Raw genomic sequence first — 27,129 nt, 5'->3', positions numbered from 1 at the left:
AAATACTCTTACTGTGATGGATAGAAGTATGTTGAATTGCTAATGAGTGCTTATAATTTATCAGAAGACAAAAAGTGAAGGAAACCTAGAAAGAGAAGTATTTGTACTGCTTCCCTAAATATTTATTGGCCAATTCAGATTAAGATTAGACACTGTTAATTCTGCTTTATTTATTTCTTTTGCAGACATTATCCAAAGCAGTCCTTCACAATGGTGGCTGACACTCCAGAGAACCTGCGCCTTAAGCAGCAGAGTGAACTTCAAAGTCAAGTAAGGCTTTCAACTGTTTATTCTCATTCTGCAGGTTGCTGTATGTTAGCAATTGCATTCTACCAACCATACTCAAAAAAGAATTTAGTGAAGAAGTTAATATCTTAAAAAGAGAGCATGGCTTGATGCTTAAAAATAAAAGCTGTTTACTTTTCCCATATTACTGGAAGGAAAAAAGTACAGAAATGAATTAAAATATAAACTGTCAGTTCTACAAGAGATAACACTTATGATGCAACACATGAAAGATAGTATCTTAACACTAGCTCAGGAATCCAGAGCATGAAAGTACAATTGTGAAAGTCCTTATATACCTACTAAGAAAGATGAATCAAGGCAGGGGTGGGATTCTACCCGTTCTGTCCACTTCTGTAGAAGTGGTTGCTATGAAAAGCAGCAAACAGAGAGCATACATAGAACTGGTTCTATGTTAGAAGAAGAAGAAGAAAAGAAAAGAAGAAGAAGAAGAAGGAAGAAGAAGAAGAAGAAGGAAGAAGAAAGAAGAAGAAGAAGAACTTTATTATCATTGTACAAGTACAACGAAACTGTGGATGCACCCCAGCAACTGTTCGCAATACTGTTTGCTGCAGTTTTGGCCCACCTGCCCGCCCGGGCTCTTAGCTGACCTTTATTTCCTGTGTTTTCAACCACAGCTGCTTTGCGCGACACAGCTGTGGTTGAAAAAGCAGGAAAAAAGTGCTTTTTCAACCGCTGCGCACCCGCGCACAGCGCTGCTCAGCTGTCCAGGCAGCTAGATAACGACGATATACACGCGTGTGCAGCATGTAAAATCACCGAACCGGTAGTTATACCGGTTGGATCCCACCCCTGAATCAAGGTATGAATATGGCAGATAGTTAAGTTATGAAGAAGTAGGGTGATATGTGCAGAGATGAAATAGCATAGAGTAATAGGATTGAGAAGATTCATCCTGAAAGGAATTCCATCATTCAGTGTTGAGGAGAGAGCAAATTAGATAAAAGACTGTAAAACTTTTTGCATGCTAGGAAAGCAAAGTATGCATTAGAATGCAGAAATAAGTTCCTTATAGTATTAATAAAATCAGATTTTATTCCTAAACCTTCATACAAAATTTATCTGGGTGTTGTTAAATACTAGGCATTAAGCAAGCCAAACCATCTGTATTATATATTCTTTTGCAATAAAGATAAGAATGCATGCTGAAATCTGCATAATAAAGTAGCCCTCAACTTACGACCACCATTGGGAATAGAATGGATATTTTGTCAGAATTGGGTGTAGTTATAAAGTGTGACCAGACCTGATTTTGCAACTCTTTGCACTATGTTCTTAAGGGAATCACATGATCATTAAGTGATTCCAGCTTCCACAATTGACTGTTTTTGCTGGAAATCAGTTGGAAAGTCATATATTGTCATAGTATGACTGCAGGATTTTGCAACTGGTTGGAAATGCAGCCACTTGCCAGGTGCTTGAATTGTATTCATGTGACATTGGGATAAGTGTGAGGATAGATTTCTTTTCTCTACAACATTATAACTTTGGTCATAAGCTGAAGGCTACCTATATCCCTCTTATCAAATTTACTGCATATATTAGGGAAATGGTTGTCTTTCATTGTTATATGCAAATAGCTGTCTCATACAGAACTAACTGCCAATATACTTAGTTCCCCCCCCCCCAAACCTCCCACTTAAAAGTCATATCTAAGCTGGTGTGTTCTATAACCTAGGTAGAATTTTCTCACAAACCCTCATTTCCTCCTTTATAGTGTGCTAACAATAAGAGAATTCTGCTCAGTGAGGAGGAAGCAGAAGTTATAAAGCAAGTAGATTCTATAGAGATTTCTTTTTTTCAGCGTGTTGATCCCTGCAGCAATGGAAGAATATTCTACAAGATCTAACAACATGCTACTACAACTCTAAAGTTCTTTTTATATAGATCATAGTTACTTCACTTCTTGTCTTTTTTGATCAAGCCTCAATACTGTTGCCATTAATAACTTTCCCTGATTTAAAAGAACATTTAGAAGTGGTTGGCCATAGAACTTGTAATCATAGGCTTGTTAATATGCATTATTCTATATGCATTTCTTGCTCTGTTTTTATAGTGTCCTTTTCATATAAAACTTACTTATTTTTCCCTTGTTCCCCTATCCCCTTTGTTCTAAATGTAAACCCAGATTATAAGATGAAACTTGGTGAATGATTAGACAAAGTCATTAATGCTTAAGCTCCTGATTATGCTTTGAAGTTTTGATGCTTTTTACCAGCACAAATTCATTGATGGGGATAATTGCAAGTCAGAAAACAACTATTTATTAAAAAGCTTCCCTGGTGCTCCCTGTTATCCCTAACTTGCTTTTGGTTATTTTTTTTCTCCAAGGTATGTGGATAACCTTCTGAACTAAGCAGTGAAAAGTCATATTCTTTTATATGTGGGCTATGAAGGCAGATCAGAACAATGAGTAAAGTCCACTTTCTATTGCTTATCCCTGTGCTAGCTAAATAAATATAGTTTTATCATAGTTCACTTATGTTTTCTCCTTTCTGTGGCTATAAAAGTCCAGTGAGTGGGGATGACTCCTGTCCTTGCTGATTGGATTGCCTAATTGATTAAGCCCCACCCTCCACCGTTGGCCACACCCCAGTTTTCAACTCAGTCCCAGACAGGACGGACGTGTTCCTTTGGAGCTCCACTTTCAATTTTGCAGAAGTGGAGTTATTTCTGTGTTTGCTGCTTCAAACTGACGATAAGATCAAGAAGGTTAGTGCCACAGGCCATAGTTCCTTGGGAACGGCCTAGTGGCTTGGCAAAAGGGTTACCAGCACACTAGCCAAGTGTAGTGGAGCACTAGGGGCTGTGGTAGCAGTCCGGGTGATCGGCAGGCAAGATCGGCCCGCAAAAGAGCTGTTGGGCGCGAGATCGCCCACAGGTGCCAGTGCTTAGGCAGGGAATTGCGTGGCGTGCCCAGGATCCTCCTGCAGTCATGTAAAGCTTACTGAGCAGGATTGGAGGCTGCTTCAGGGGTTGAAGTAGTAACGAGCCCGCCTATGGCCTGAAGGTAGAGAACCAGCAGGGCATGGTTGCAGCCCAGCATTTAGGCCTAAAGAGGCCTGCTTCAGCCGGTGAAGAGGTCAAGATGGTGGATGCACAGACTCCAGGCAAGCCTCAGAAGGAAGGAGGCTGCAGTCCCTCCTCTTCCAAGGGAAACTCCCCTGGAGGCAGACAAGGAAGGCCCATGCTTCCAAAAAGCCTTCCAAGACAGAAGAACAGGACGCCATAAGGAGGCAGAGAGCTCTGGAGAAGCAAGTGGAAAAGAGCCAACGGACTGCTGGTAGGAGGAGTCTCAGATCTCCTCCCCCGGATGATTCGGCTTCTGCTCTCCAGGCCCCTGAATTGCAAGCAGAGCCTGAGCCTGGGCTTGGGCCTGCCCTGGATGTAGGCCTCACACATTGGAATCTGCAGATCCACAGTTAATGGCAGTAGGCAGGGATTATGAGAGGGCTCCTCAGATAGCCTTTCAAGGAGAATCATGGGAGCAACCCCCTAAAAGGCCCAGAACAGGTGTAGAGGCCACATTTACACCCGCTGCTGCAGGCCTTCGTGATCCAAAGTTTTCTGAGCCAGAAGTGCTTGCTCATATGGAAGCCATTATATCTAAGGCTATCAGGAGAGGTATTGTTAAGAGTCTCCAATTGTTAAGAAGGCCTGAATCTGTGGCTTCTTATGGTTCTATCATGTCAGAGCCTGACCCGTCCCTTCACCTCAGAGTTAGGCAAGTTTTGCAGGATTGGGTTTCACCAGATCCGTCAGTGCACAGTCATTCTTCTATGGCAGCAGAGGAGGATAGGAGAGAGTCAGATCTCTCTGAAGATGAAGGATTGATCCCAGATCAATCTGCCTTTACTGGTCTGTTCAAGCCTACTCTGTTTCGTTCTTTATTATTCAAGGCAAAGAACACAGCTCAATTGGGGCCAGAGGCAGATGTTGGGGAGACAGTAGGAGATACCCCAGCTCCTCCGGATCAGTTTTTCTATGAGCCAACTTTGCGCACAGAGGTGGTTCTGGCTCCAAGGCTAATCCTGAAGTCAACAAACAATTAGAATTCCCTGGGATAGCGTCCATGTTATCTTCTAATGAGTGTCGTTATTTTACCAGATCTCTGCAGGTGCCAGCACTAGATAGCCCGGTGGTGGCTTTGGTGGCTTTCTCCTCAAATCCAGCGGATCCAGAAGAGGCCTTAAAAGCAGAAGATAAGAGGATTGAACAATCTCTTCAGGGAACCTATCAGGCAGCTACGTGGGCAGTCAAAGCTTCATCTGCTGCATCCTTTTTACTAGAGCCTCCTTACGTTGGCTCAGGCAGCTGCTATTCCAGTAAGGGTGCAATGCTACCTGGATGATATTTTAATTCAATCATCTTCGGAGAGCACAACTTTGAGAGATCTTCAAATGATAGTTTCCCTATTACAGGCCCATGGCTTCTCAGTCAATACTAAGAAAAGCCACTTCATCCCCACTACGTGTTTATTGTATTTGGGGGGCCAATATTGACATGGTCTCTTGTAAGATTTATCTCTCCCAGGACCGCCGGGACAATATGAAGGCACTGGCAGGCAGAATTCAGAAGGCAGATACCGTACCTTTGGCCCTACTATCTCAGCTACTGGGAAAGGTGGTGTCTTACATTTCCATCGTGCCTTGGGCACGGCTGCATTCAAGGACACTGCAGTGGTTCCTCTTGCCTTATCAAAAGGCGGAAGGAGTCACTCCTCATGTAAGGTCAGGGTCCCCAAATTGGTGAAACAGTCCTTTAGGTGGTGGCAATCCCAAGCGATTTGCACAGGCCACCTATTTAAAGAGCCTCCATGGCTTGCCATCACTACTGATGCCAGTCTCTTCAGATGGGGGGCTCATCTTCAGTCCCAGATGGCACAAGTCCAGTGGTCAGCACTAGAACAAGGGAGAAATATCAACTGGTTGGAGTTGAGGGCTGTCTGCTTGGCTCTCAAATGGTTTAGTGCCTTGGTACAAGGGTCTCATGTCCTGAATATGATGGACAATGTGGCCACCAAGGCCCACATAAATAGGCAGGGTGGAACCAGGTCCAGGTCCTTAGTATTGGAGGCCGAATGCCTGGGACACTGGGCAGAGAGAAATCTCTTGTCCATTCAGGCAGAACATATCTCTGGTATTGACAATGTGCAAACAGACTGGCTTAGCAGAGCCAGGATAGATTATTCAGAGTGGAGTCTCCATTCCTCTTTTATTTCAGGAGCTGACACAGAGGTTCAGCCAACCAGTAGGGGACATGTTTGCTTCTCCAAGCAATTCCAGGCTGCCCAGATTCTTCACCAGGTTCCTGACCCCAGGTGCGGAAGGGACCAACGCTGTCAGGAGCAGATGTCCTCAGGGCCTTCTGTATGCCTTTTCTCCTCTTCCGCTGCTGCCAGCGGTAATCTGAAAAATCCTGGAGGAGGGGGTGGAGTCATACTTCTCACTCCTTATTGGCCCCAACGTCTCTGGTTCTGGGACCTGGTGAATCTATCCATCACCAACCCGTGGAGGATCCCTCCAGACAAGATATCATTACATCAGGGGGCCCTAGTTCATCCAGAGCCTCAGTGGTTACAACTGACCGCATGGTGCTTGAGCAGGGCTCTCTGAGAGAGCACAATATCTCAGAGAGGGTAATTCATATGATCCAAGTGGCCAGGAAACCTCTACTGATATATTCATGATGCCACCTGGAAGACCTTTTGTCAGTGGTGTGGCAGGGCTGGCCTTCACCCTATGGATGCTTCTATATTAGATTTCCTTCAAGATGGCCTGGACAGGGGGCTCTCAGCCAATACCCTTCATAGGCAAGTGGTGGCCCTCTCTTCTCTGCTTCACATTCACGGGAAGAGGTTCTTGTCCCTCAATCACACTATTCGTAGGTTCCTGAAAGGAGCGTCCAATATTAGGCCTCCAGTGGTCCATAGGTTCCCAACTTGGGAACCTCCCTAAGGTGCTCAAGGCTTTGACACAGGCTCCCTTTGAACCTCTTAGATCCATTAGTCTACATATGTTGATCATTAAGGTAGCTTTCTTAGTGACGATCACTTCAGCCAGGAGAATTTCTGAAATGGCAGCTGTCTGTTAGGGAAGATCTCTGTTATCTTCCTCCTGGATAGAGTTATGCTTAGATTAGATCCCATTTTTGTGCCCAAGATCAATTCCTGGTTTCATAGAGCTCAGGAGCTTATCTTGCCAAATTTCTGCCCTAATCCTTCTCACACCTTGGAACGGGCATGGCATACTTTGGATGTTCGCAGAGCATTGAAGATCTATATTTGTAGAACAGCAGTTCTTCGTAGAGGCACTTTTTGTGTCATTTCAACTGGCCACCTTGAGTGGCAAAGTCACGCCATCGACAGTGGGCAGATAGATCTGTTCCTGCACCTCCAGAGATTATGAAAGTAGGTCTCTTCCGATTCCTTGAGGTGTGACTGCGCATTCTACATGGAGTGCGGCTACAGCGGCGGAAGGGCCACACAGGCGCCTATCAAAGAAATCTGCAGGGCTGCTACGTGGTCTTCGCACTCTCCATTCATCAGACATTATTGATTGGACACCTTCGCATCGGCTGATGCAGTGTTTGGCAGAAGGGTTCTGCAAAGTGTTCATGGACAGCAGCATGAGCAGGACCAGACTTGAGCCCTCCCATGGACAGTTCAGCTTTGGTATGTCCCGCTCACTGGACTCTCGTAGCCACAGAAAGGAGAATGAACATTGGTCTTACCTGAATATTCTTTCTCTTTCGATGGTGAGAGTCCAGGTCCACCCTTTATATGACTGGTCAAGGGCGTCGGGTTGGGGGAGCGATGATATGTGTTTTTTCTCGTTGAATCTACAGAGACACGTCCAGTCTGTCAAGTTCTTCGCCGAAAGCTGGGGCATGGCCAACGGCGCAGGTGGAGCTTAATCATTTAGGTAGACTCAGTCCAATCAGCAAGGACAGGAGTCATCCCCACTCACTGGACTCTCTCACCACAGAAAGAAAAAGAACATTCAGGTAAGACCAATGTTCAATTGATCAATTATTTCTCTCTAGTTCTTTCTCCTTTAAACCTGCCTTATAATCATATTTGATATTCCATATTATGTTTATTTTGTTTCAAGATTGGATTTCATGCCCCACAAGCCTGTTTGCTAATTTGATTTAACCCTGGAAGAGGACTGAGTACATGCTTTTGATCATTGTTTGCAATCTCATGGAAATATTTTTAATTTTCATGTTTTTATAAGTGCTCTGCTCTTAACATGTTAAACTTCATACAGATCTGCTTTTAGGAAAAAGACTGAACTTAAGTTCCTCTAGCTGAGTATCCTCACTGCAGATCCAGGGTGTGAGTATTATGACAAGCCACCATGTTCTGGAGATGCTTTTATTACAGAAGCGATTATATATATGTGCCATAAAATAAGTTGTACGAAACAGATAACTGAGAAATAGTTCTTTTTTACCTCTCCTATACTATTGGTTATGTAGTGTCTGATAGATTAATGAGAAGCAAAATATCTTTGTTCAAATATGAGTTGTGTATTCCCTGATTTGATCAGTGCCCAGTGCTGGCTTTTTATAGGAAGATTAACTGTTACCTTAAGATAACTGATTTTTACTTCCATTTTCTCTGTCTAGTTTTGGTGGCTAGAGGAGTTAATGATTCATGTAAAGTGTTACGGTGTCTTGGAGGAAGACCATTGCAGAGCTCAGCAAAGCTACCCTAACTTCTCTTTATTGGTCAAAACCAACGCTTAGGGAGGATTGTTGAATGTGCCTGATCATTTGTAATTAAGTATTTACATTATTAGCGAATTCATTACAACTTTTCCTCCTAAACAACAGAAATATGAAATCCCATAAAACAATTCACATTATCTCTCACCAACCTTACCCCTCACTGGAGCATTAGTAAAAGACTGCTTTTGTTTGTATTTGTGCTTTTATTTTCCACTGCTGTACACAGCCAGTTTTTCATGGCCGCTTCCTCATATTTTCATTTGGTCTGTAAGGTAGATGCTAAATGACTTTTTCTTACACATTGCTTTGTTATATAATGATTGTATTTTTAGATTGTTTTGAATTTGAAAATACATGATATATAAGTGATGCACAGGACAAATTGCTGAGTTCAGGTAACATTTTTCTACTTGACTAATAGATGACTGTTAGCATCAACACCTGACTATAATCGCTGTGCTTGTTTTGGTGCAAACAGTTAGATATATTTTAATAAGAACTTCAGGATATAAAATGAAGAGGGTTTAGAATCTAAATATTGGTTATATGTTATTCCATTTGGTAACTCCTATAGCTGTTATTGGACCTTTCCTATAACAACGTTTGGAACTGAAGTAACTATGCTGAGTGTTCCTACTACATACTTCTGACAATTTTGCTTTTTTATTTTGAGTAGCTGAGAAGGCGTAACTAGTTCCGATAGCTTGCCAAAAACACACAATTATCTTCTGTGTAAGTAAACAAGTCCTCCAGCTGGATTAATTTTAACGCCTGCAGCCCACAGATGACTGTAAAATAAGAATGTTTATTTCCTGTGGTCTTGGTTTACTAAATGTAGAAAACTGCATTTTGAGGGAGAGAAAATAGGAAATAATTTCAGGTTAAACAGCACCTGAAACTTGAGAATTCTGTATTTGTTCTTTTGTGAGAGAGAATGTCCAATTTTAAGCACCAATACATTTTTGTAGCAGCATAGAAAGAATACTACAGCAGTGCTTAAAGTTTTGTGAATCTTTTTGAATTTTCAATATTTCTACATAAATATGTATGCAATGAAATTTCACTTTTAATGTATGCCAATTAGTGTACATTCAAAGTGACAAAGTTATTCATTCTCTCTCTCTCTCTCTCTGTCTCTCTGTCTCTCTCTCTCTCTCTCTCTCTCTCTCTCTCTCGCTATCTATCTATCTATACCTTAAGTGGGAAGATCAAGCTAGGAACAATCCTTTTAAATTTTCAATATTTTTGCATGAATATGATCCAAGATGTAGTATTTTTCCACACAAGTCTAAAGCTAGTTAAAAAGAATTAAACATCCCTAGGAGGAATAACACATTCCTAGGAGGAATGTGCTAAAATTCCTTCAAGCCAATATACAGAATATTAACAGTTATCTCAAATAGATACTTCTGACATGGGGATGGGAGCACACCATTTACTGAAAGTTCACATACTTTTGTCTTAATCAAATATGTAGCTTCCCTCAATAAATCAATGAATGTATGATATAATGTTTTTCGCTTATTTGTTTAATTCTTTTTAACTAGCTTTAGACTTGTGTCTCAACATTTACATTTTGGGTCATATTCATGAAGAAATATTGAATATTTAAAAGAGTTCTCAAACCATTAATCATCACTATATATCCACTATATATTCCTGATGGACCATCTTTGCTGCAAAATAAATTTGGAGTGATTTACTACACATTTATTTTCTGTGCAAGTACTTTAATAAAATACAGTTAAATGAACAATGCAAACATGTGATAATCAACCATTTATTTCCTAGGATAGGTATCTGACAGTATAGAATCAGACAGTACAGTCAACTGATATTAATAGATGCATTTAGAGGAACCAATACAGTTAGTCTTTTTTGTACTGCAGATTTTTATTTCACCATTATTATTTTACAAATAACTCAAGGCCAGTGTCACATACTCAGCCTAACCCACCTGACAGGGTTGCTGTTGTGGGGAAAAGAGAAGGAGAAAGAAGTATTAGGTATGTTCACTCTATAATTTATAAAAATAATAAAAGAGGGGGAAAAAAGATCTAATTGTGTTGAGTCCCATAAATGCATTCATTAACATCAATGGACATTTAAATTCAATTACAGATTCCATATTGGCAGGTAAGTCCTAGAAAATAAATGGTCTTCGCTAATGAAAGTATTTTTAGCATGATCTCAGGAACAGAATTTCTATTCCTAAGTGATATAGTCATAAAGTGTGACATCACACCACCATATCACTGAGCTTTGCCAAATGTCAGCAGTCCAGGCTTGGTCCATCCCAGCCCAGAGCCTGGTTTCTTCCAATGGAAGAGACTGCCTTGCCTCCAACTCTCCCCAACTGCCCATTCCTCTGTGGTGCCCTTTTGGCTGCTGGCACCCTGCCTTATTGGGAAAATTACTCTGAGGCTGCTTGCCATGCTGCAGGTCAGGGGATTTTTGGTGCACTGTGGCTCTGAAACCCTAAGTCATGGCATGGTGTGAAGCTACAACTGGTCCTAGAAACTTCACCCTTCCCAATCTGGCACAGCAGCACAATGCAAATCCACTGTTCGCCAGGAAACCCTAATACTGGCAGGAAGCTGCCTCGTTTTGGGAAGTCCCAATGTAATCCAGCTGCTTTTGCCACCTTTACTTTTGCTGTCCTATACTCTCTGCAGTATTGGGTGAGTCCAGATATGGGTATGCTTTATTCCTTCCTTTTTTTTTTTTTTAAGCAAAACTTTGAATTAGAAAAGATTGGAGGCAATGGCCTAAGTAGCTGATTGAACATGTGTCCAGTATGTGTCGTTTTGCTGAGTTCTTTTGCTTCCCTTAGGGTTAGGCTAAATTGCAGGAAATCATTATTGTTTCCACCTTGTTTTTTAAATGTGAATCATTTTTCATATGATTAAGAATCAGATTTGCTTTTTTAATGAAACTTAAGATGGTCTAATTGGTAGATTGAATTTGCATACTGGTGTCAAAGTTCCCAAGTATTCCCATTTATTTTTAAATTGGAGTAAAAATTTGTGAATCCTGATTAAAAAAATGGGAGGTTTGATAGACTTCTACTGCTTCGTAACTGAAGCTGCTTTGAAGAGAAGGAATGGAGGAAACTGTTTGTTAGCTGGTGAATTGAATTACCTCACTGAGGGGTTGATGGCAGCTGTCCCGCCCTTTTGACTTCCCCCAGTTAATCCCATTTTTCTTTTCAGCATTATACTCCCACCACCCTCCTTTTAACAGCTTATAATAGCCCAGCTATTGCTTAAGCAAGGCATGAGAAAGAACTATCCAGCTTGCTTGACTCACTTATGTCTAGCCTTCTACAAGCATAAGAGTTGAGTCGATTCCAGTTGAGTGCCCATAAAAGGACAAAGAAAACTGAAAGCCAGCCTTGTCTGAGTATTTCCTCTGCTTGCTTGCAACAGACTTGTTGCTTCTGCAGCAAAGGAATGTCTCCCTTTTTCTATATAGTTTGTGTAACTTCAGTAAGGGTTATATTTCTTTCTTATGATTAATATAGTAGCTCACTTCCAATATGCTTCCATAATCTTGTCTGTAACGCTCAAAATGTGGGAAATTTAAATTCCCATGTTAAAGCATGGGACAAAGGAAACAATGATTCTATAAGGATTCAATACTTGAAACATAATTATGAAAGAGTAGAATGTCTTATGAAATACCTTCAGAAGATATTTCATTGATAATTCATTAGTTAATGAGAATAATAATTCTCTCATTAACAATGTAGTATATGTTTTCAGTTACAACATAATTTTTGTTTGCTACATGTATGATGTACTTTAAGTTTATGATTATAATGAAAGATACATAAAAATAGTAAGAAATCTGCAAATAAACATAAAGCACCCAAAGGGTGTATGTTTCTTCTTTCCAGTTACTAATTGTTGTAATGATTTACAGAAGACGCTTGTCTTTTATGATAAACTAGATATACCTTAGGGCTATATCACTTAAATCCTTTTCTTTGCTAAACTTTAATGCTTTGATATATTTTGATTTAAAGAAGTGTCTATTTTCTTTCCCTGGTTTGATGAAATCGTTTACCGTAGCACTAAATGCTGTTCTGGCAGGCAGGCACTAAGTATTGAATATAAGGTGTTATACTCCTGAAAAATTTGGAGTATTTTTTCTGAGTGCTGGGCATCCTTTCTATAAGAAAGCTGGGTATAGGAGCCCCTAAAACATGGGTTGAAACTGTAGACTTTACAGATACGAGATCAGTGAATTTTGTTTAGAGGTGAATATATCTGGAAGGAAAATAACTTACTTTTGGTATGTGTGGTTCAGGCTGATGGCAACAAAAGATGTACTGATAGACAACATGGGTTGTGCAACAACATATGAGTTTTCCAAGTTTCCTAAAATTCCTCAGGAGATAAAACTGAAAGCAAATAGGAGTCTAAATAGAAATTGGATAAAACAGTGTGAACTGATAACATATGGTTATATATTTTTTTATATTTTCCAAAGATGAATGCTTGCAACATTTGATTTGTATATTTCTGAAAATAATGCTGTCCCTATGGCAAATAATCATAGTATTGCCTCCTGTGTAAAATGGTAAAGTTCAGATATTTTTAAACCAATCCAAAGATTTCACTTTTCCTACTCTCCCTGTCCTATTATAGGAACAGCTAAACTTACAATAACATGTTTAAAACATACAGTACTTTTCTGACATCTTTCACTAAGAAGTGTTTCTACTGGAGCTACTTTTGTGTTGTTTCCAGACTCTGGATACCCTAATATGTACCAAAAGTTTATTTACCTCTTGTTAAAATTGCTCTTTTGAGTTGGGTTTCTTAAACATTTTTTTTCTTCTATTCAGTCATGACCAATGGAGACTGCCTGAATAGGTCCTGTAGTTTTCTTGGCAAGGTTTTTCAGAAGTGGTTTGCTATTGCCTCCTTCCTAGAGATTTGTGAAAGTGACTGACCCAAGGCCAGCCAGCTTTCTTTATGCCTAAGGCAAAAATAGAATTCATAGTCTTCCAGTTTCTAGTTTGATGCCTTAACTACATACTAAACTGGCTCTCAAACTGGTATTAGTTGTCTGTATTGACATGCACTCCTGTCAGTTTCACAATTTAGATTTAAAAAACTGCTTGCAGCTGTGATTTTTTTTTTTTTTTTTTGCTGTCTGAGAACAAGGCGCTCTCTTTCTCGCTCTCCCTCCCTCCCTCCCTCCCTCATTTCCCCTTTGCTAGCTCCACAAAGAGCAATAGCAAATCTGTTTACATTCATCAGAAATTTGTTCTGTACACTGAGAATATTTTAGGTAAATAATTTTAAAATTTGCATTTAGGTGTGTATGTTTTAATTTTCCTAATATTTTGGACAGATGTCTTCAAGAAAATCTACAACTCACCAGAATGGAACCATTATTAACTTTAGAATATCTTACATGATATACTAATATGGGGAAATTTTGCTTATTGGATGATTTCACCTTTTATAGGCATATATGACATTCTAGCTTAGTTACTGACCAAGAGGGTCCTAAACTCAGCTTCTATGGATAGAGTGACTCTTTGTGTATATATGTATGAGTTTCCTCTTCAAATTAGATTGAGACACGTAGAGGTAAGGAAGATTTTAAAGATGAATGTTTAAACATGAGTATGGGGAAGTTGTATCTGTAAAGAACCTTGATTTTAATGTCTGATATCTGCAAATATAATTCAGCGTGTCTCTTAACTTTAATTTGTCAAATTACAATGTTAAATCCATTTTCAAAATGAATGCATGTAAAGTTCTTTTCTACATGAATTGGTTGAAAGAAAATAACAGTTTATTGCACATTCAAGGCCAAGGGGAACTGATTAAACCCTTTGATTTGAATGTATTTGCATGCCCATCTTCTTACTAAGCCATGTTAATTTACAAAAAAGGAGTGTACAATGTGTTGCTTTTGTAAATAGGTTTGTATCTATTTGCCATATTAAAAATGTTTAGCAGTTTCAGCAGATGGTAGCATTTGATTGACCTTTCCTGGACTCAAATATTAATCAGTATCTGGAATGGTTCATTGGGAAGCTTTCAGTGGGCTAGAGAGAAGTTTAAAATGCATCCTGAAAGACTTTAAAGCCAACTACAGGTTGTCGCTGACTTACAACCACAATTAGGATCAGAATTTGTGTCGTTCAGTAATGTGGTCATAAAATGCAACATCACTTGACTGCATTGCTTAGCAATGGCTTATCTCAACAATCCCGTGTGAACAGGTTGTTAGCCAAGGACCCACTCCAATCCAAGCCGTTTCAGCCTTGGTTTATCCCAGCTCCAAGTCTGGGTTCTTCCAAGGTAAGGGACTGCCTTCCTTCAACTCCTCCCAACTGCTGAAGGTCAGGTAAGGTGGCAGGGACTGTGTAGTTCAGGGAGCCAAAAAAGCATAGATGGGGAGGATAATATGTGGGTAAAGAGATTGATCATAGATAGCAGTGGGCTGTTAAGTACCTAAATTTTGATCAAGTGATTGAAGAAGTATTGCAACCTCAAGAGTCATCTTGTGGTGAGATGGGCAACAACAAATTTAAGAATAAATAAACAAACTTTTGTAATTCCCGGGCCTGGACTTTGTTCAGTGTCCCAATAAGTTTGAACAATTGCTGAATGAACAGTCTTAAATTGAGAACTACCTGTATTTTTATTTTCATAAGGAACGTTGCTTAGTTCATGGCTTATTAATTTAAAAAATTTAGCAATTTAACTCCATTATTTTAGATTTTTAAAAAGCGTTTTAATCTTTTTAAAGATTAGTAAGCATGATAGTTTTAATCAGACATGTCCAACCCTCGGCTCATGACAGTTAATAATGTGGCCCCATAAGATTGTAAATTTTAACATTATGTGATTTATATACCTTAGCTATATTTTATAATTTCCACATGACCCGGGACAAATTCTCTTCACTCAATGTCGCCTACACAAGTAAAAAGGTTGAACAATCTTAATTTGAATTTTGGATTGCGCTCTTTTTCACAATTTGCATCAAGATATCAGCCTTGACTCTTAAGAGCTATCTGTCCAAAAGAGCTGCACATCAATGTCATAGATATGATCCCATCTATAGTTAAGGATACATTTTTCTGAATTGGGTGACTTCTGAACCCATAACATTGACTTGCTGGGTATTGAATCTAAGCCTGATCTTCCCCATCTACTTCCTACCAGCCTGCAGGCATGAGGTCAGCACTTTATATCTGTTATAACATATAAAGCCATTAATCCAAACTAGGGTTTTCACATAATATTTAGAACTTTTTTTATTCAAGTATTAGCCGTTGCAGTTTGTTTCAGCAAGTATTTCTAATGGCAATTTCAGTCCCATAATAATAATCATTTTTAACATTCAGGTGGGTTGTAGATTAGAATTCATACACAGTTGTGCTGGCATAATATAAATAATGTCTGTTTCTTCATTCTCATAAACAGGTCCGCTATAAGGAGGAATTTGAAAAGAATAAAGGGAAGGGCTTTAGTGTGGTGGCTGACACACCTGAATTACAGCGAATCAAGAAAACTCAAGATCAAATCAGCAATGTAAGCTGCCCAGCACATTTCATCTTCTGTCTCCATGTTTCAGATATTTAAAAGCTTTTCCTTTGTCAGCTTCATTATGTTCCTTTTCTTAAAACATCTTGATTGCAGACTCCTGAATTTTGTTATTAAGGCAGTACTGTGGATATTGTTTATAAAGTTCCAAATACTGCAAATACGTTCCTGTTCATTTAACATTTCACCGAGACACTGGACTAAAATGGAGAACAAGAACATGTCTTCATACACCCCATTGCAGCCCTGGGGTTTTTGTAGTATAGAGAATTTGAGTGAATCTATAACTAAAGAGGAAAAAAGCAAAACAAAAAACGAATTACCTAATTTAAAACTTACAAGTCAATAGACTATGGAGCAGAGGGCCTGGGAAGGGATTCCTCAAGGGATTCAGTTTATTTTGCATGACATCCCCAAATCTTGAGGTTGTGGAATGACGGAATTCATCATTCACAAGAATGACTTCAGGGATTGAAATCAAAGGCAGATGGTCTCTGGTAGACCTGATTTTTGTGGATTTAACTAGCAAAAATGACCATGCCTTTATTAAACTTGATCCTATCATAATTTTTCTCAAGTTCCTATTGTAAAAATAAGTAATGGCTAAGTAATATTTATAACTGATATTCCTCAGAAAAATAAGGAGGGAGGAAAGATGGATAGACAAACAGTCAATCAGTCTGGCTAGGAAAGGTAGCTTAATGGGGAAAGAAAGTTGATTACACTCCACAATATTATATAGCAGGGGTGTCAAACTGGCGGTCCACGGGCTGGATGCATCACACACAGGCCACGTTCACCCTGGCTGCAAGAACGAACTTGAGGAGAGGTATTAAGCAAGCTAAGGCCGAATATAAGAGGAGAATTGAAGATTGCTTTCTCAGTAATAACATGAGGCAGGTTTGGCAGGGGGTTCAACAACTAACGAACTATAAAGCAAAAAAGGTCTCTTCGGATGGTAGTGCGGCGGTGGTTGAGGAGTTGAACAATTTTTTTGTCCAATTTGAGATCCATCAAACTGAAACTGTCCCTTTGCCATCATTTACTCAGCAGAGCCTCCCCTTCATTGTGAATGAGCAGGATGTGAGGCAGACAATGAAGGCGGTTAATTCCAGAAAGTCAGCTGGGCCCGACTCAATTCCTGGTCGGGTGGTAAAAGATTGTGCTGATCAGTTAGCTGGGGTATGGACTGAAATTTTTAATCGATCCTTGATACAATGCGTGGTTCCTGTTTGTCTCAAGGCTTCCACCATCGTTCCACTGCTCAAAAAGATGCCCACAAATGGTCCGGCGACTATAGGCGGTGGCACTAACTTCTATCTTAATGAAGTGCTTTGAGCAGCTAGTTCGAAATTATATTATCTCCTGCCTTCCCAATTCCTTTGATGGGCTTCAGTTTGCTTACAAAGAAAATAGATCAACCGAGGATGCAATTATTACTGTGCTTCACATGGCCTTATCCCATTTGGAAACACCGGGGAAATATGTAAGAATGTTGTTTGCAGATTTTAGTTCTGCCTTCAATACCATCATACTGCACAGATTAATAGCCAAGCTCAAAGATCTAGATCTTCCAGATTCTATTTGTTTATGGATATTGGATTTTTTAACAAATCGTCCACAAAGAGTTAAACTGAATGATTATATTTCTACTGTCAAGACACTTAGCATTGGCACTCCACAAGGTTGTGTCCTTAGTCCACTACTGTTCTCCATCTATTCATCTGATTGCACAAATAAACATCCCAACAATAGGATAATGAAATTTGCAGACGATACTACGCTTGTAGGACTTATTTCTGGGGATGATGAGTCTGCATATCGGGATGAGGTACTACAGCTATCCCGCTGGTGCAAGAATAACAATCTTCTATTTAATATTAAGAAGACCAAGGAGGTTATAGTGGACTATAGGAAAAAAGAGCAGACATTCAGCCACTGTATATAGAGGAGTTCGTGTGGAACAGGTGGTTGAATGTAAGTTTCTGGACCATCATTACAAATGACCTGACTTGGGCGCAAACACCGCTGCTTTAATTAAGAAGGCACAACAACGGTTGTATTTACTAAGGATTCTTAGGAAACAACAACTGGCTGAGAGTCTACTGACTACCTTCTATCGGAGTTCAATTGAGAGTCTATTATCCTACTGTCTCTGTGTATGGTTCTCGAGCTGCACAGTGGCAGAGAAAAGGCAATTCAGAGGGTGATCAAGACGGCCCAAAACATCATTGGCTTCTCACTCCCCTCTTTGGAAGAACTGTATAGGAATAGATGTAAGAGGAAGATACTTAATATATTGAATGACTCCTCTCATCTGGGACATCAGCTCTTTGAACTATTACCATCGAGAAGGAGATTTAGGGTATTAAGAACAAGGACGACCAGATTTAAGAACAGTTTTTATCCAAGTGCAGTTTTGAGTTTGAATGCAGGGTCATAAGATTTTTGTGGAATTTAAATGGCTGAGAGAAATGGGGTATTTACATTTTTAAATTGCATAGAGATTATTGTATGGTTGGTTGTGTTTAGTTCAATTTTTTTCTTTTAGTGGTGTTTGTCCAGTTTTACTTTGTGGAAGAGCACCTCATTTCGTTGCACCTGCTAGCGAGTGTAATGACAAATAAATTCTTATGTCAAAGGCAAAAAACATCCTGATGCGTCATGTGACGCAATCAAACCTGTGTTGTATAGGAATGAACCCATTTTCTATTTCCATCTTCTGGTTCACACTGTCTATTACAGTAATTCATCACGTGGAGAGAAAGGTTAAAGAGAATTATTTTAAGGAGGGAACCAGTGTTTGTGAAAAATGAGTTGACTGCTTCTGGGGTTTATGTCTTGGAACTGCCCAAGACTATACTGGAATTTGATAAACAATTGCTGAACGTCATAATACATTTTCCTGATGAATGCTGAGTAGAGAATATGTAACAAAAGCAATTTGGTATGTTAAGCTTTTGATAAACAAATGTAGAATTAGTAAAAAAGGAAAAATTGATTAACTTTTAGTATTCTTACTCCTCAGTAACCCAATTCCTGACTCTCAATCCTTCAACTATTCGTGTATTCATCTGCAACTTTCAGTGGAAGTTAACCAACCAATTGTAATTAATGAATTTTCATTAAGACAGGGAAAACAAAAATGCATGATATAATAAAGGTCAGCAAGAAGTCAGAAAAATTTCTACTAATGTGGCAAATACATTATAAGGCTTTTCCATTTGTCACAGTGCTCTTGCTGATAGTATATTTTCCTTGTTTTGTAGATTAAATATCATGAGGAATTTGAGAAGAGTAAGATGGGTGCTCCTGGAATGGAGGGAGGGGAGCTGGAACGCCGTAATTCTCAAGAAGGTGCCAATTACAGGAGACCAGTTGAACAGCCACCTCCATCACATCAACAACCTCATCATGCCCAGCCAAGTAACCCTGGTAATGAGCAAGAGGAAAAAAGATATTGTTGCAAATCCCATCAATGTATTTACACGAAGATAACTATTAATTTGCCTTGCAATAATTTCGTCTTGCACAAATAACATAGTATTGCCTTTGTTCAGCTTATAGTTATAAAGCGGTGTTTATAATTTATAGTTATTTATTTCTTACAATGCAATATAAGGAGCTCATTCTGGGATACAGCCTCATTTATTTAATTTAGCTGTGAGATAGATTGAGCTGAAAAAAGGTAGCAGCCCAAAGTTACTATTGATAATTGAAGAGGTACTTGAATCCTAGTCTTCATAATCCTAAGCATGCTAGTATTATATCACATCAAAATTCAGTTTTTAGAAGAATCATAAGATACATGAGTGAAATGAAACAGTTCCATAACACTGAGAAGTGGGAGATGGAGCATGTGCTAAAAGAAAAGTAGCAGAGTGACAGGGAAAAAGGTAACATAACTGGAAAGACTATGCTAGTTGATGCTAAATACGCCATTTTACTCCCACAGATTATCTATCTGATATTAAAATGCAAGAATATTATTGTAGATGAAGCCTGCCAATATTGTGTGCAAAACTGGAGTGATTATCTGTAATATTAGGCAAAATAAACAGTTGTCACCAAAAATATGAAAATAGTAGGACTAATAATTGTAAGTAGAAGTGTTATTGGTAATAGTTTCCATTTTCTTATAAGCTACATTCTCAGTTAATCTATTCAGTTTATTATAATCACTGACTAGTATTCAAATTCATGCATAGACTATGAAGAACCAATATAAAATTAAGGCTTAACATTATTAACTTTTAATAGCATACAAATTGTTCCATTTGATTACAAATTATTGTCCCCCAAATCATGACATGAGACTCAAAAAACAGCCAGAAGAAATTTGCAGCATGGCGTGTAAACTTATTCCACAAATAAATAGCACAAAATTATTTAATATTGCAGTTTTTAAAACATAATGACAAATAGAAACAAAGATGAAAGCAAAAGGCTGTACTTATTCCTTTACCAGATTCTGTTATCTCAAAGCTTTTCAATTTGTAAATTTTGCATCTCAGACACTTTTTCATCAGGAATTTTGCATTGATAGTTATCCAGTGCAGATTCAAGTTATAATCAATGGTTAATAATGTCTTTGTTCCCCCTCCCCCCAATTCTAGTTTATCATCAGCAGCCATCACAACAACCAGCCTCTCAGTCCTATGTCTTTAAGGAACCAGCAGCACCAGTCTCAATACAGCGTAGTGCCCCAAGTGGAGGAGGAGTAAGTATGGTCCTGCATTGACATGTACAGTAGAACCTCGGGTCGCAACCGTAATCCATTCCAGGACTACGGTCACAACCTGATCTGGTCGTGGCAGGAAGCACAACCATCTGCGCATGCGCCTATAGTACTGTGCATGCACGGAAGGGGAAATCGTCGCAACTGTACTGATCGGCACCCGAGGATCTGTTCGGAACCAGAAGCAACAATTTTCCCAAATTGTTGGTCGTCACCCGATTTAGTCGCGAACAGGAACGTTCATGACCCAAGGTTCTACTGTATATACAATTTCTTGTAAATATTTCAGATTTTATTCTGAAATAAGTAGTCTTAAATCTTAACCACTATCCAATGATGTGGTCTATATCTCTAAGGTTCAGGTGAAGATAGAAGGAAAGGTGCTTCCATGTCAGAAAAGATATATATTAAACAAAATTACTTTAATTGCAGCAATTAATGTACAATATTGGAAAGGAATAAGTCTCATCTCTGCATGTGAAAGCTACAGAAGGCAGCTCAAAATACTGTGATATTTAGCCTCCAGCTGTCTATTGATTCTCTGATTTCAGTTGAATCTTGAAATTATGGTTTCATCTTTTTAATTCTTAGCTTGTTTAGTTAGAAAAGTCACAGATAATCAGTAAAACTTTTAATTCAAGTTTCATTCAGTTCATGCTGATCTGCACAGTGGAGCACAGTTCATCCATAAACCAAACAGTAAGACGAAAGTTCCTCCAAAATGGATAGTGTGTAGCATTTCTAGGTGTTGTGCTTAATTTTTGCCTGTTTTTAATTTTGTATATTTCAGTTTTGTAAACAATATAGAAAATAAAAATTTTAAGTATAATATATTAACATGAATTCTGTTTGTATGTAACAATAGGGGGGTTATCATAAAAATTAGCATCTACCAGAACAAGCCAGAAACCTTACTTAGGATGGGAGCTAATAAGAGCCAAATATTTAAATCTATCTTTTCATACTTTTCAGTAGGTTGCTGGAGCACTGGTAAAAGGAGGCATAGCATTAGAATGCGCAATATTCTTTTTTCCACCGTCTGATTGTTTCCAAATAATCAGTTAAGCAAACACTAGAGAATGTGGAGCAGGAAGACTTAAAAATCCTTTGCTGCAATCTGCAGAAACATATAGCACAGGAGAGGAGGAGGAGGACTATAGAGGAGGACATAGAGCATATTTAAAATTTCCTGGAATAAGTGGCTGTCCAGGCAGATAATTATGTGGTTTTATTTGGCTTACAGGTTGGGTGCCTTCCTGTATTTTATCTCTGAGAGATGTGAATTTATCTCTAATTCCACTTTCCTGTTGATATGCTTACATTCTTAGACATAATGTAAAAATATACTAAGTGTGCTGTAAGCAACAGGAAAATGTAGAAACCTTAGGAGACGGGAAGATCTTGTTAATTTGTAGTTTGTAAGAAGGAAAAGCGGTAAACTGTTTCTTTCTGCTTGAATTTCATTTTCTACTTCCCTAATATTTGGAGATTCAGATTATTTGAAAACTAGGGTGGGCAGAGAAATAAACTCTTCTATCAGCCTCTATCTGTAGCCGCTTAGCCCTACATCCTGCATTTTCTTGAAGCTCCTAGATTGCACAAATATTACCAAATAAAATTCATTGAACCTAAATATATATTTTAAAAAATCATTCTCTCCTTTTTCCACCGTTTTGGAAATATCTATTTGTGAGGATTGATTTATACTTTACTTTCTTCTCTTTTCCCTTTCCCAGAAACGGTTCCGTGCAGTCTATGATTACAGTGCAGCCGATGAAGATGAGGTCTCCTTCCAGGATGGTGATACCATAATCAATGTGCAGCAAATTGATGATGGCTGGATGTATGGCACCGTTGAACGGACCGGTGACACAGGCATGCTTCCAGCTAACTATGTGGAGGCTATATGAGCTCTGTTGTAGTGCTACCCTGAAAGCCAGCAGGGCAAGGGCTCTTTGGGGTTTTTGTTCCCTTATCACTTCTTTGCTCTCTCTTGTTACCCATCATTTATTATGTTATGAATCTTTGACATGCTCATCTTTTTCTCGACCAAATTAGCCTTGATTTGGAGGCATACGAACTTGGGAGGGGTATCATGTAATTGCCCTTCCATCCTTTTCCTTGGCCTTCGTGGAACATAGCACTGTGCCCTTCTCCTCCCTCTCCTTGGAGCTATATTTTCTGAAATTGATACTTAATGAAATAAATCCTACTTCAATTGCTACATGGATTAGGAAGTAGTGTAAGAAGGCTGAAAAGCTGTTTATTTGGCTGGTGGGGAAGGAGAGGAATGTCACACTTTCAGTAACTTGGGGAAAATCTGAGCATTTTATTGAAAAAGATTATCAGGATCTCTGCAATGTTGACTCTTGCTCATTTATTCTATCTAACTTTCCATGAATTTTAAATATTCATTTGAAAGAAATGAAAGTATTTTTTAAAAGCAGGAGAGTTTTTTGTGGACTCAAAGCAGTGAGCATATGTGTAGTCTATATGGAAGATATGGAAGCTCCAGCAGTTTCTAGCATAAAGGTACTCTATACAGATGGAATAGTTTAGCACCATGATGGCAAACCTATGGCACGCATGCCAGAAGTGGTACACAAAACCCTCTCTCTTGGCATGCAAGCTGTTGCCCCACCTCAACTCTACCACCATGGACATCCCGCCAGCTAGCTGGTCTTTGGGTCTCTGCCGTGTATGTACAGGAGGCGGCGCGCACACATGGGACTTGTGCGCATGTGCAGGGGTGGGATGAACACATGGGGGTTGTGTGCGCGGGGGTCATGCATGCCCGCGCAGGGGATCGTGCGTGCATGCGGGAGGTGGGGCATATGTGCGGGGGCGTACATGCTTTAGGGGTGTGCGCGCACACGCTTTGCACTTGGTGTCAGAAAGGTTAGCCATCACTGGTTTAGCACAATGATCCTTAACCTTTGTGGATAGGCGGGGATGGGCATGGGAGAGGAAATCGTTATGCGCAAGCGGTGAGCGAGTGTGTGTGGAGCCCCATTTGCATGAGTGGTGGGCACATGTGCCTTCCGCTCAAATGGAGCTGAACCATTCACTCACTACTCATGCAAGTAGAGCTGTGCATTTGCACTTGACCCACCACTTCCATGGCCCGGTTCTGAATGAAAGGCCCAGTAGTGCTCTGTGAGGTTAGGACCCCTGGTTTAGCAGGCTTGATTATAATGTTAGCATTTCCTCTTAGATGCCACGACTCAGTCAGAGTGAATCTCTAGTTCGGATACGTGGCATGATTAGACAGTAATCAGAAGAATGCTCATGAAGAATTGCCACTAGAACACTTAACCTGCATAGCTTGAAGACATCAAGAAAGTTCAGCCGCCTTTTCTAAAGCACTTTTGGGACAACTATAATCAGGATAACTAAGAACCTCCATAAAAGCCCTTGTAAAGCCCAAGTATCAGTTTCCTTCTCCTTTTTCCAGTTTTCTAATTCTTGTTGGTATTTAATATGTGGAAATAGGTAAATCCCCCAAATTTCTCTGTATCAGCCTTAGCAAAAAGAGTCATACTTTCTACAGAGGTGCTATCTTTGGGACCACATTTTTGTTTTTCATAAGTTCCTTGTATGAGGATTTTTGCTTTTAACCAGGATTCAAATCTTGTCAGTTCATAGGCAGATTAAGAAACAGTTCCCTCATTCCTTTGTGTGCCATTTGAGCCAAGCAATGGTTACAGTCTACCCTCTCTTCCACTCTTTCTCCTGGTAGACCTGACCCTTGGAGGAAGTCATCAGGGGAACAAAGTCCTTTCAGTAGAAATATTCCATTTCTCCTTCTTTGCTGTCAGGTTGACAGTTTCTTTGCTGCATGGGATGATATCATGGACCAAAATCAAATTTCTTATAGAAGTTTGCTATTAAAAAAATATCAGAACTGCTACAAAACTGGAAATTTACGTTGTTTGGATAATGTGATTGAACCACAAAGGCAACAGGATTACTGAAAGTGTGAAATTCTTAGATCATTCATTGAGTAGAAACTGCTTTCTCTTATTTTTAAAGCTCTCCCAAAACCCCACCCCACCCCTCCTATTCAGCAAATGTACAACCTGCTCTCTGTCACATAGCAGAAAGTATCCCGAAAGCTGATATTTGTAACATTTAAATATGCTACAGTTATCAAAGGCACATTCACTTATTCTTTCTGGCTTTGTTCTTGTTACTTCTCCATTGTAAAGGATCAATATGATAAATTCTTACTACTTTGAATTTTTTTGCCCTTCCAGAGCTGTTTGATATAGCTTTTTGATCTCTGCTTTTCCCCTTGCATAGAGGAGGCATGTAAAGGGCTGGCATTCTCTCTTTATTATTTCTACTGTTTCTGGGACTTTTTTTCCTTAACTTTCTTTGCACTACAAAGCATATACAGTTAAGAATAAAAGGCAACTATCTCTTACAAGGGGTGCAAGCAAGGGTATTCATTAAGCAAGAATTAAGGAGAACCTTTTACCTCAGTGTATAGTTCCTCCAAATTTAAGTAAAGCGATGTTCCAGTATTTTACTCTGATTTTCTACCTTTCATAGTTAGCATATGTTTGCTGGTTTGATTTGAGCTCCTTGCCTCATAACATTAAGAAGCTCTTATACATTATTCCAATCAATATAGAAATAGTGATCAAATTATCAAGTCATTCTTTTCATGTTGTAGAAGCACAAACGTTTTAAAGTCTTATTTCCTAAAAATCCTAGCCTGTTTTTCCCTTAAATGCTTGCACTAGTGAAAAAGGTGTTCCAGGAAGGAGTGTCTGTTTCCTCATTCCATAGCATAATTCCATGAACTCTGTTGGAGCCACTAGAAAGGCCAGTGAGAATGGTAGCAGGCTTTCCTGTCAGAAGGCAATTTGTAGAGGACTGTAGGTGCCTAGGGACCACTTATCCTTGAGGTGAGTTTTAAAGGGTGCCCAGAGGAATGACTGAAGGGAGTGAGGTCATCACATTCTTGGTGCTAAGATGTAAGCACAAGCTTAGAAGCAGCTGTTTTTCTGACTGATGAGAATTAGGCAAAAATCGTGTGGACAATCCTGCAGAGGCTATCTTTTCATGAGGAAGATGCAGAGTAACAATGTGAATAAATATTTTTAGAGGACCAAATAAAGTTACAATAAAATAGCTGATTTTAAAAAAACTCTTCTAGCTTTTTCACCCCTTCCTTGAAATAAATGGTTTGTCATTGCTTGATTTATTTTTTTCTGCCTTCTTTGAATTATGCACTTTTATCTTTGATTTTTTCCAATATCTGAAAAGCACCTAAACCTGTATTTAAATAGATAAAATGAAAAAAAAAAAACTGCTAAAATGCATCTCTGTAGCCATTGTTATTCACATCATGTCTTCTGTACATCTTAGATTTTCAAACTAGACTGCAATGTCTAAATTGATGACTTTAATTATTTGTTTTGAACTATATTTTGGGGTTTTCATTTGTTCTCTTTGTATATTTCTTCACTGTGGGCTTATACACCCTTTCAAAATCATTTGGCCTTTTTCAATGGGACCATAGAATCAAATGTAGTGCCAGTTCTCTTCTGGTTTATGCCAATTTAAAAATAAAAATATAATTTGTACCTGCTGATTGTTTTGTTCTTCATTTTATGGCATATTTTTATTGTTATAGAATTGGAATTATGCTTTCCCTCTCCCCCTCCCATCCCCCACATTTTCTTTTATAACTTTCAACTGTATCAATAAAAGAAAGAAGTTATTTTATAGCAATAAATTTTACTAAGCCAATTTTAGAGTAAATTTGATAACATTATGGTATTGTTTGTAACACTGAGACAAATGATTATGTGAACAAGTGTTTGATGGTTTGGCTATTAATGTTTATTAATCAAATTCATCTACTCATCTCACAAAAACTACTCTGAACAATATAACAACAACCCATAAATAGCCTATTTCAAACACAACATCCAGGATAGGATTTAACTGACAACTCAAAACAATACAATCAGTATTTGCCTCAGTATTTTGAAGGCCACTAGTTTTATAAAGTAATTTTATGTTAGAAGAACAATTTCAAGATATGCTGGTTTTGCTAATGCACAGTCACAGAATAATAACTAAAGTTTACTAGTGAAATTCAAGAATCTTATCTGATATTCTGGGTTGATTTAGGAAACATGTATTGTTAATCCCTCAGGATCTTGATAGTGCAAATTTTAAAACACCTTAAATTCTGAACTAAAATCTTTGTGCCTACTGTGAGGAAGAACTTGGCAATTCTAAAGACACTAAAAAGCAGCCAAGAAGAAAATGATTTGATTCCTATACATCATTTTGGTGTTTAATTTTAATGTTAAAATTGAATTTTTAATGGGAAAAATATCTTTCTGAATATACATATTTGAACTGATGCAATGTGAGAACTCAGGCACTGTAATTTGTGAGCTACACTGCCCCCAAAAATAAAGGGAACACAAAAATAAGACATCCTAGATCTGAATGAATGAAATATTATTATTAAATACTCTGTTCATTACATAGTTGAATGTGCTGACAACACAATCACACAAAAATTATAAATGGAAATCTAGCAACCCATGGAGGTCTGGATTTGGAGTTACACTCAAAATTAAAGTGGAAAAAAAGACTACAGGCTGATCCAACTTTGATGTAATGTCCTTAAATCAAAATGAGGCTCAGTAGTGTGTGTGTGGCCTCCACGTGCCTGTATGACCTCCCTACAACACCTGGGCATGCTCCTGATGAGATGGCGGATGGTCTCCTGAGGGATCTCCCACA

General features: G+C 38.9%; 1 protein-coding gene across 2 annotated transcripts in view; it reads left to right on the top strand.

The window, feature by feature from the left end:
* LASP1 (LIM and SH3 protein 1) overlaps nucleotides 1–25,954 on the top strand; it is a 44,887-nt gene extending 18,933 nt beyond the window's left edge. Inside the window, exons 3-7 of one of the 2 annotated variants that reach the window (XM_026669646.2) lie at nucleotides 186–270; nucleotides 15,498–15,605; nucleotides 18,887–19,052; nucleotides 20,234–20,337; nucleotides 22,092–25,954. In XM_026669646.2, coding sequence (XP_026525431.1) covers nucleotides 186–270; nucleotides 15,498–15,605; nucleotides 18,887–19,052; nucleotides 20,234–20,337; nucleotides 22,092–22,265 — 637 coding nt within the window. In that variant the 3' untranslated portion in view covers nucleotides 22,266–25,954. Of the gene's footprint in view, nucleotides 1–185; nucleotides 271–4,417; nucleotides 7,063–15,497; nucleotides 15,606–18,886; nucleotides 19,053–20,233; nucleotides 20,338–22,091 lie in introns of those variants that run through there. The other variant, XM_087946559.1, reaches the window with a different exon arrangement.
* Nucleotides 25,955–27,129: the final 1,175 nt, after the last annotated feature.

Source organism: Notechis scutatus, chromosome Z (assembly GCF_049901735.1).
Source record: "Notechis scutatus isolate UNSWTSFEM ecotype Mainland chromosome Z, rNotScu1.2, whole genome shotgun sequence".
In the NCBI taxonomy this organism is placed as follows: Eukaryota; Metazoa; Chordata; class Lepidosauria; order Squamata; family Elapidae; genus Notechis; species Notechis scutatus.
The sequence above is the reverse complement of the archived record's forward strand: the minus strand, read 5'-3'. Positions and strand labels throughout refer to the sequence as shown.